General features: G+C 47.5%; 1 protein-coding gene across 1 annotated transcript; it reads right to left on the reverse strand.

Moving 5' to 3' along the window:
- Positions 1-7,130: 7,130 nt before the first annotated feature.
- On the reverse strand, positions 7,131-8,871 carry LOC118558726 (ubiquitin carboxyl-terminal hydrolase 37-like). Its single transcript, XM_036129271.1, has 8 exons — positions 8,746-8,871; positions 8,493-8,644; positions 8,308-8,407; positions 8,156-8,232; positions 7,932-8,055; positions 7,760-7,820; positions 7,500-7,658; positions 7,131-7,344 (listed from the first exon to the last, which is right to left on the reverse strand). The coding sequence occupies exons 1-8, from the start codon at positions 8,815-8,817 to the stop codon at positions 7,301-7,303; spliced, it is 789 nt and encodes a 262-aa protein (XP_035985164.1). The 5' UTR covers positions 8,818-8,871; the 3' UTR covers positions 7,131-7,300.
- Between the last annotated feature and the right edge of the window lie 1,854 nt (positions 8,872-10,725).

The following is a 10,725-nucleotide window of genomic DNA, read 5'->3' on the forward strand; positions in this document are numbered from 1 at the left end:
CTGCTAGCCAGAGTTTCCCACGCCTGCTAGCCAGAGTTTCCTACGCCTGCTAGCCAGAGTTTCCACGCCTGCTAGCCAGAGCTTCCCACGCCCGCTAGCCAGAGTTTCCACGCCTACTAGCCAGAGCTTCCCACGCCCGCTGGCCAGAGTTTCCACGCCTGCTAGCCAGAGCTTCCCACGCCCGCTAGCCAGAGTTTCCACGCCCGCTAGCCAGAGCTTCCCACGCCCGCTAGCCAGAGCTTCCCACGCCCGCTAGCCAGAGCTTCTCACGCCCGCTAGCCAGAGTTTCCCACGCCTGCTAGCCAGAGCTTTCTACGTCTGCTAGCCAGAGTTTCCACACCTGCTAGCCAGAGATTCCCACGCCCGCTAGCCAGAGTTTCCACGCCTGCTAGTCAGAGCTCCCACGTCCGCTAGTCAGAGCTTCCTACGTCTGCTAGCCAGAGTTCCCACGCCTGATAGCCAGAGTTTCTTACGCCCTTTTTTGGCTAGCCAGAGGTTTCCACGCCTGCTAGCCAGAGCTTCCCTGCCGCTAGCCAGAGCTTCCATGCCCGCTGGCCAGCAGTTTCCATGCAATGTAGCCAGAGCTTCCCACGCCCGCTAGCCAGAGTTTCCACGGCCTGCTAGCCAGAGCTTCCCACGCCCGCTGGCCAGAGTTTCCACGCCGCTAGCCATAGCTTCCCACGCCCGCAGCCAGAGTGTCCACGCCTTGCTAGCCAGAGTTTCCCACGCCCGGCTAGCCAGAGCTTCCACGCCCCGCTAGCCCAGAGTTTCCCACTCCTGCTAGCCATAGCTTCCCACGCCTGCTAGCCAGAGGGTTTCCTACGCCCGCTAGCCAGAGTTTCCACGCCCGCTAGCCAGAGCTTCCCACGCCCGCTAGCCAGAGTTTCCACGCCTGCTAGCCAGAGCTTCCTACGTCTGCTAGCCAGAGTTAAACACGCCCGCTAGCCAGAGCGTCCCACGCCCGCTAGCCAGAGTTTCCCACGCCTGCTAGCCAGAGCTTCCTACGTCTGCTAGCCAGAGTTTCCACACCTGCTAGCCAGAGCTTCCCACGCCTGCTAGCCAGAGCTTACCACGCCCGCTAGCCAGAGTTTCCACGCCCGCTAGCCAGAGTTTCCACGCCCGCTAGCCAGAGTTTCCACGCCCGCTAGCCAGAGCTTCCCACGCCCTGCTAGCCAGAGTTTCATACGCCTGCTAGCCAGAGCTTCCTACGTCTGCTAGCCAGAGTTTCCACACCTGCTAGCCAGAGCTTCCCACGCCCGCTAGCCAGAGTTACCACGCCCGCTAGCCAGATCTTTCCACGCCCGCTAGCCAGAGTTTCCCACGCCTGCTAGCCAGAGCTTCCTACGTCTGCTAGCCAGAGTTTCCACACCTGCTAGCCAGAGCTTCCCACGCCCGCTAGCCAGAGTTTCCACGCCTGCTAGCCAGAGCTTCCCACGCCCGCTAGCCAGAGCTTCCCACGCCTGCTAGCCAGAGCTTCCTACGTCTGCTAGCCAGAGTCTCCACACCTGCTAGCCAGAGATTCCCACGCCCGCTAGCCAGAGTTTCCACGCCTGCTAGTCAGAGCTCCCACGTCCGCTAGTCAGAGCTTCCTACGTCTGCTAGCCAGAGTTTCCCACGCCTGCATAGCCAGAGCTTCCCACGCCTGCTAGCCAGAGTTTCCTACACCTGCTAGCCAGAGTTTCCTACGCCTGCTAGCCAGAGCTTCCCACGCCCGCTAGCCAGAGTTTCCACGCCTGCTAGCCAGAGCTTCCCACGCCCGCTAGCCAGAGTTTCCACGCCTGCTAGCCAGACTTCCCACGCCCGCTAGTCCAGAGTTTCCACGCCCGCTAGCCAGAGCTTCCCACGCCCGCTAGCCAGAGTTTCCCATGCCTGCTAGCCAGAGCTTCCTACGTCTGCTAGCCAGAGTTTCCACACCTGCTAGCCAGAGCTTCCCACACCTGCTAGCCAGAGCTTCCCACGCCCGCTAGCCAGAGTTTCCTACGCCTGCTAGCCAGAGCTTCCCACGCCCGCTAGCCAGAGTTTCCACGCCCGCTAGCCAGAGCTTCCCACGCCCGCTAGCCAGAGTTTCCCACGCCTGCTAGCCAGAGCTTTCCACTATTCCTGCTAGCCAGAGTTCCCACGCCTGCTAGCCAGAGCTTCCACGCCCGCTAGCCAGAGCTTTCCACGCCTGCTAGCCAGAGCTTCCACGCCTGCTAGCCAGAGTTTCCCACGCCCGCTAGCCAGAGCTTCCACGCCCGCTAGCAGAGAGTTCCACCCCGCTAGCCAGAGTTTCCAGCTGTAGCCAGAGCTTCCTACGTCCGCTAGCCAGAGTTTCCACACCTGCTAGCCAGAGCTTCCCACGCCCGCTAGGCCAGAGTTTTCCACTGCCTGCTAGCCCCCAGAGCTTCCCACGCCCACGATAGTCCAGAGTTTACCACTGCCCTACTAGCCAGAGCCTTCCCTACGTCCCTGCCTAGCCAGAGTTTCCCACACCTGGCTAGCCAGAGCTTCCCAACGTCTGCTAGCCAGGAGCTTTACCACACCTGCTAGCCCGAGTAGCGTTTCCCTACACCTGCTAGCCAAGAGATTCCCACGCCCTGCTAGCCAGAGCTTAGTTTCACGCCCTGCTAGCCAGAGCTTTTCCCACGCCCTGCTAGCCAGAGTTCCCACGGCCCGCTAGGCCAGAGTTTCCACGCCTGCTAGCCAGAGCTTCCCACGCCTGCTAGCCAGAGCTTCCCACACCCGCTAGCCAGAGTTTCCACGCCTGCTAGCCAGAGCTTCCCACGCCCGCTAGCCAGAGTTTCCACGCCTGCTAGCCAGAGCTTCCCACGCCCGCTAGCCAGAGTTTCCACGCCCGCTAGCCAGAGTTTCCACGCCCGCTAGCCAGAGCTCCACGTCCGCTAGTCAGAGCTTCCACGTCTGCTAGCCAGAGTTTCCCCCACGCCTGCTAGCCAGAGCTTCCCACGCCTGCTAGCCAGAGTTTCCTACACCTGCTAGCCAGAGTTTCCACGCCTGCTAGCCAGAGCTTCCCACGCCCGCTAGCCAGAGTTTCCACGCCTGCTAGCCAGAGCTTCCCACGCCCGCTAGCCAGAGTTTCCACGCCTGCTAGGCAGAGCTTCCCACGCCCGCTAGCCAGAGTTTCCATGCCCGCTAGCCAGAGCTTCCCACGCCCGCTAGCCAGAGTTTCCCACGCCTGCTAGCCAGAGCTTCCTACGTCTGCTAGCCAGAGTTTCCACACCTGCTAGCCAGAGCTTCCCACGCCCGCTAGCCAGAGTTTCCATGCCCGCTAGCTGGAGTTTCCACGCCCGCTAGCCAGAGCTTCCCACGCCCGCTAGCCAGAGTTTCCCACTCCTGCTAGCCAGAGCTTCCTACGTCTGCTAGCCAGAGTTTCCACACCTGCTAGCCAGAGCTTCCCACGCCTGCTAGCCAGAGTTTCCACGCCTGCTAGTCAGAGCTCCCACGTCTGCTAGTCAGAGCTTCCTACGTCTGCTAGTCAGAGCTCCCACGCCCGCTGGTCAGAGCTTCCTACGTCTGCTAGTCAGAGCTCCCATGTCTGCTAGCCAGAGCTTCCTACGTCTGCCTGACAGAGTTCCCTTCGTCGACGCCTGCTACTCCAGCTCTCCAAGTAATCTTTCTGCTGTGCTGCTGGATCTGCTGCTACTCTAGCGCTCCAAGTTATCTCTCACATTTCTCACATTTCTTTAAAATTTGTTGTAATGCTGTTTACAAATGTTATTAGGAAGGTAATTTGCACTACATAGACCTGGTGCTGCTACATGAAGTGCACAAACAATTAAGTGTTTATTTTTTATTGTAATATTTTAAATGTTCTACATTGTTTGCTAGCCATTGTTAAAGTTTTGTGTTTTTCTGAAAGGAGCTTTGCACAAGTTAGTGTGATGGTACAGTTTTGGCCTGCCTGTCTCCTCATAAACTTTCCAGCACTTTCCACCTCTCATGCAGCCCAGCTCTCACTCCACCTCCTCACTAGTTCCACCTGCCTATCCTAATTAAGCCTGGATTCAGTGCACCTGCCAACAGCTCTACTTGAACCTCCCTCAGTCTGCTCTTCTCCGCTGGATCGTCATCATTCTTCATCCAAACCTCGTCCTGCCTCGTGTTTCTCACGCCTGCTAGTCAGAGCTTCCCACGCCTGCTAGTCAGAGCTTCCCACGCCTGCTAGTCAGAGCTTCCCACGCCTGCTAGTCAGAGCTTCCCATGCCTGCTAGCCAGAGTTCTGGCTAGCAGGCATGAGAAACACGAGGCAGGACGAGGTTTGGATGAAGAATGATGACGATCCAGCGGAGAAGAGCAGACTGAGGGAGGTTCAAGTAGAGCTGTTGGCAGGTGCACTGAATCCAGGCTTAATTAGGAACGGCAGGTGGAACTAGTGAGGAGGTGGAGTGAGAGCTGGGCTGCATGAGAGGTGGAAAGTGCTGGAAAGTTTATGAGGAGACAGGCAGGCCAAAACTGTACCATCACACTAACTTGCGCAAAGCTCCTTTCAGAAAAACACAAAACTTTAACAATGGCTAGCAAACAATGTAGAACATTTAAAATATTACAATAAAAAATAAACACTTAATTGTTTGTGCACTTCATGTAGCAACACCAGGTCTATGTAGTGCAAATTACCTTCCTAATAACATTTGTAAACAGCATTATAACAAATTTTAAAGAAATGTGAGCAATCTGAATCTTGATGTTTTTTTACGCCAGGTCATCAATGCAAATTACCTTCCCGGAGAACATCTTCTGTTTGATTTTTATATTAAACTTATTTTTTCTATTTAAAAAATGTTCATGTTTTATTATCCAATCCATTCTGCTCTAACTGGCCTGAAGGAAACTGTCAAAGATGGACACACAAAGGAAGACGCTCACATACACACAGAGAAAGAGCGCTCGTAGCCAATCTACACCACTCTGTCACATCTTTCCTGCTCCGACACGTCTTACTTCAAATAGCGTTGCGACTCTTAAACTAAAATTAATGACAGCGAGAAAAGAACTTCTTGTTTTGGGGAGGAGGAGGAAGAAAAAGGCCACCGCTGAACATTATTTTTTACAAAGTTAAATGCTATAAGTGTTGTGATTGTTTTCATGCGTGTACATGATGACTCTTCAAGGCAACGAGCACTAACACAGCGGTGGCCAGCTGGAAACAAACATGTTTTTTTAGACAGTGGGGTGGAGTTTTATACCAACTTTAAACAGCTCAACCACCATTTAAAAGCCAACATTGACACGCGAGTTTCCGTTAGTGGAAATGGAAGTAAAAACCCTGCTCCATTCTCAGTGAAACAGCTGTTCCCTCCCGCTCACAGTGACCGAGGCAGACATTCAAAGGGCAAATACTAAATCAGACGGTTAAAAATACAATATTTGTGTTTTGTCTTGTATCGGGATGGGACGATACACTGCATGCATTGGCCATTGGCGCATTCAGCCACCATGCTTTGACGTCCCGTGACGCGCATACGTTTTACGCTGCCTCCCTGGCAGAGAGCGCCTGGTAATGTTGTCAGACTGATTGACAATTTAGCGGTATTTGCCCTTTGAATGTCTGCCTCTGTCACTGTGAGCGGGTGGGAACAGCTGTTTTACTGAGAACGGAGCAGGGTTTTTACTTTAACTCAATGAAACTCGCAGGTCAATGCTGGTTTGTAAATGGTGGTTGAGCTGCTAAAGTCAGTATAAAACTCCATCCCACTGTCTAAAAAAAAACATGTCCGATCTCCAGCTGGCTACCTGCCACCGCTGTGTTAGTGCTCGTTGCCATGATGTCGTGTATGAGCATGAAAATAATCACAACACTTGAAGCATTTAACTTTGCAGAAAATAATGTTTAGCAGTGGTCAGTCTATTTCCTCTTCCTCCCCACAACAAGAAAATCTTTTGTCGCTGTTATTAAGTTTAGTTTAAGAGTCACAACGCTAGTTGAAGTAAGACAGTGTCTTTGACAGTTTCCTTCAGGTCTGTTGAAGCTGAATGGATTGGATAATAAAACGTGGTCATTTTTTAAGTAGAGCAAATACGTTTAATATATAAATCAAACAGAACATTTCTCGGGAACGTAATTTGCACTAGATAGGCCTTGTGCTGCTACATGAAGTGCACAAACAATTAAGTGTTTATTTTTTGTTGTTATATATTTTAATGTTCTATATTGTTTGCTAGCCATTGTTAATGTTTTGTGTTTTTTAAAAGGAGCTTTGCACAAGTTAGAAGCTTTTTATTTCACCCTTTTTCATACATGTCTGACATGTAAAATGAGTTTTCCTCCATTTACTGCAGTTGCCTCTACAGCAGAGGTGTCCAAACTTTTCACTACATGGGCCAAAATTGTCAAGTCAAAGGAACTAAAAATGAATACAATTGTGTTTTAAAACCAAAACAATAACGTTAATGTTTTACCTGCTCTACAAAATATGACTATTTTAAATGTCAGATTTTTTGTAGGAAATTAATGTGTAAATTATTGTGGATCCAAAATGTAAAAAAGGGTTTTGCTCAATTGTTGTTTATAGATTATTTTGAATAATTGAATTTGACTCTGTTACAATAAAAAATGTAACTCTTTTTGGTCTAGCAATATAAGAACAGTATTTGGGTCAGTTTTCCAATTTTAATTTCTAGCCAATTTTAATAATCAAAATCATGGCAGATTTTAATTCACCAAAGTCTGCATTTGAGTAATTAAATATCATTGGGTAAATGTTACTATGAAATTAAAGAGAATGTCAAAAGTGTGTTTATTATAAGATGGATACTTTGTGTTGTACTCAACATTTTCAGTTGTATTATTTTAATTTTTACGTATCGGTTATCGATTTGCCTGATGTCAAAATAATCGGTATCGGCCTTAAAAACCTGCATCGGTCGACCTCTTACTTAAACCGAATCAAGAATCTGTGGATCTGATAAGGTGTGAAAACTGCTATTCACAAACGCTCTCAATCTAATCTGACTGTGCTTGAACTATTTTGCAAAGAAGAATGGCCATAAATTTCAGTCACAAGATGTTGAAAACTGGTACAGACTTGCAGTAATTACAGCAAAACGCGGTTCCAAGAAATATTTACTGGGGGGTGCTGAATACTTTTGCACATTGCTCTTTTCAGTTTTTTATTTGTTTAAAAAAGAGACCATGTATTAGTTTCTTGCTACTTCACAGTTGTATAGCAGTTTATCTTTCACATAAGATTCCAATAAAATGTATTTGTATTTTTGGTTGTAATGTGACAATATATGGAAAAGTTAAAGACGTGTGAATAATTTTGCAAGCCACTGTAGTAATTTGTGGCATTGCTTGCTGCAGTCAATATTGCAGCCCTGATGGCAGGTGTGTTAGCTCTTCAAGGGCTGGAAAGAGAACGCAAATACATTCAGATTTACTGGATTTAAGAACATTTTAAGTATGCAAAACCATCTCCTGGGTAGCACTGATTACTAATGCAAGCATGTCAGAGAACTGCAGCTAATAAACTGTAGCTGTGAAACCCAAATCAATCTCTTACCCTGTTTTTCATAGAACAGCAGGAAAGCAGTTGTTTCTCTACGGCGACAGACATCTTCTGCTGTTGTTTGGCTAACACGCTCATCATTATATGTTAGCCAAAGGTTGGCTGAATCCCCCATATCCGGCCTTCCGTAGATACTGTCGCAGATGTAATGACCTGAGAGCAAAGGGAAAACATTTTTAGCCTGGAAAGCAAAACCTGCAAATGTCGACGTCGATAACTGTGACAGAAAAACAGAACCTCAGACAAACACTTACCACTGTCAGCACTGGAGCCCATGTGGCTGACGACGCTCACCAGAGAATAACGAGCTGTCGTCTACAAAACATCATAGTGTTTAGATACGGTTGAAGGACACGAGCAGCTGACTGATTTGTTATTGCTGAGACCCATTCTTCGTTTTATATCTAACAATTGTAATTTTCTTACATTTCTGTTGGCCATATACTCTTCCTTCAGCACAAGTTCTTTTGACAAAGTGATGGGATTCTTCATCTTGTTGACAGTGTAGGACCTGGTGACTATAAAGCGCTTCAGGTGCAGGATCAGCACACTGAGAGGAAGGAGAAATAGACCAGAGAGGATCAGATAAAGGAAACTTCTCAGCCTGAACAACTGGATGGCAGTGATTACAGTGTGGTTGTGTAACCTACTTCGGCAGGGTGGAGAAAGAGCTCTGCAGGGACGACTGCTGCGCTCCACAGTGGCATGTGAATTCTATCTGGTTCTCCTGAATGAGACAATTATTACTTTTACTTTAAATCTCTCAAAATTGAGTTCGCTTTTCAAATATGTTTGCACTTACCTTGAGATACTCCTGCAGACACTGGCCCACCGTTCCCCCTGGTACCAGGTCCAGACTGAGGTTAACAAAGTCCTCCATTCTATAGGACTGCTCACCACATCTGAAATGGACAGTTGAGTTGAAAAATAACCACAGTGCTCCTGGAGACGCAACAAGTCAGCAGTGTAAATAGAATACATTCATACCCCCTGCAGGTTCTGACGTTTAACATCTGAAGTGTAATATGTTCCCGGACTGGGCACGTGTAGGTCAGGCCAGAGTTTACAGCTGTCAGCTCAACCTCTGATGACACAGACCTCATTATGTCCAGAACACAAACGAGGAACTCATGGGCATCCTGCTCAGAAACCCAAAGAAATGGTTCAGAAGATAGGAATTAAACAAAATCTGTCAAAGATTGACACTGTGCCGTCTAGTATAAATAAGTATGGCACTAACCTTCTGCTCGTCATCGTCAAAATCTGAATTATACTCAGCGACGGTCCATTTAAAAGTGGATAGAACCAACATTTTGTCCTCTCTGATGTTGGTGAAGCGACTGGCTTCAATATCTAGAAACCATCTGGTGAGAACAGAAGTGAAGAACATAATCATTTTTTAGTTTAAAATAAATGACAGCCTCCTTTTTAATAGTAGTTGATTACCAAGGTTTCCATCTAACTTAGATCTTGACAAGGCAGTTATGAACTGGTGCATAATTATGAAGTGGAAAGGAAATTATAGGTATGACATGAATTTGTATTGATGCTCATGACTCCTGACACTCTATGTCATCCTCAACTGTAGTTTGGGGATGACATGTGCGCCAGATATTTATTTGGCTGCCATCTTTAAAATTAGTTAAATGTATCTTCTTGGTGCACACAAGAAAGTTTTAAGAAAATATAATTATCTTCAATGTCCCTTTCTTGGCATGTCTTGAGTCAAACCTCCAACAAGTCCTTCTAAGGCTTTCTGTTTACAATAGCTTTTTGCAAAAGCTATTGGAATCTGTGGATTAATTTGTGGAGTTTATGTATTTGTCCTTTTTGACAGACCTTCCCACCTTATCTGTGGATCACTACTCCTTAGTCACAATTGCCTCCTTGGCTGCCTACTAATGCTTTACTTCACCACTGATTTTATTTCTGTTTTTGGATCATAGATTGAACTTTTCCATTAGACATTCAAAACTTGAAATTTCTAACTTTCCCACTAGTTTCTCCTTGACCTAACAACTGTGCACCTTGGTCTTCATTAAGTTGGTTCACTAAAGCCACAGTTCCAATGACCCTACTCAGTTTAGCTCGCCAAACTCGGCTCCTCTCTACTTAATTTATCTTTGCGCGCTTTTTGTTTCCACCTGCCTAGAAATGACCGGTAGAAGAAAACGCCTCTTGTAGGTGGCTTTAGCCCCCTTCTCCCCGCTCCACACTATGTTTGAAACATTGAAAATTGAAAGAAATCAGCAAAAAAAAAAGGCAAACAACTAAAAATACCTAATTATAAATAAAGCATAAATAAAAGGAAAAAAAATATCCTAATTATGTTTCGATAACTGTATTAGCACAATTGTCTTGTAGGTTTTTAAGGATTAATCCACCAGGATAAATATCTGGATCACACATCTAATAATAAAATAAGGCAGAGGCTCTCTGCTATCTGCTTTGAACCTGTTTGGTTAAGAGAGAGAGACAAAAGTGGAGAGGCGGAGCCGTTTAGCCCGCAGGCTTCAGGCTTCAGGCCCCTCAGCGAAGTGAGCTTTCAGGGGTTTCCCCAGTCCAGGCTCCCTATAGCAGCCATCGCTGCCAAGGTGGTTTGACCCACTCTTTTCATAGTGGTCCTTAATATTAATGTTGTTGCTCTTCAGTTTTATGGACTTCCTCACAGAAAAACCTTCTCATTTCTCCTCGGCCAATCACTGAGTCTTCACTTAAAACTCCTCTCGACTCAGCTCGATTTGACCCTGCTGTTTAACAGGCCTGGATAAACTTGGGCTGGCCCTGAGAAAAACTGCTCTTGAAACACTCGCAAGGAGGCAAAACTATGTGGAACTAGTCCTGTTTTTTTTTTGTCTCTCCCAGCTCTCAGTGAAGGCGGACACTTTTCTGCTCCTCTCTTCCCCAAATCTTTCCTGCTTGTAACTCTTTCAGATGGTCAGCTGGCCGCTCAACGCAATTGATCAAGTCTTTACCCCCTTAACCCTAGGTTGGATGTGGGCGGATGCGCTGCTCACTTGGGAGAACTGGACTGGCATGCCCCCCCCCCCCCCTCCACCCACACATAAACACCTCCAACCTCACACGTGTTTGCTGTATGATGTTGTCTGTATGTTGTTTTTTTGTGACGAGGGTTTTTCTTGCATTCTTATACTGTCACCGCAAAGAGAACGTGGGAGAAATGTACTTTTATTTTTCACCTCAACCTTCCTAATGTTTT

This window comes from Fundulus heteroclitus, unplaced genomic scaffold (genome assembly GCF_011125445.2).
Source record: "Fundulus heteroclitus isolate FHET01 unplaced genomic scaffold, MU-UCD_Fhet_4.1 scaffold_151, whole genome shotgun sequence".
NCBI classification, from domain to species: Eukaryota; Metazoa; Chordata; class Actinopteri; order Cyprinodontiformes; family Fundulidae; genus Fundulus; species Fundulus heteroclitus.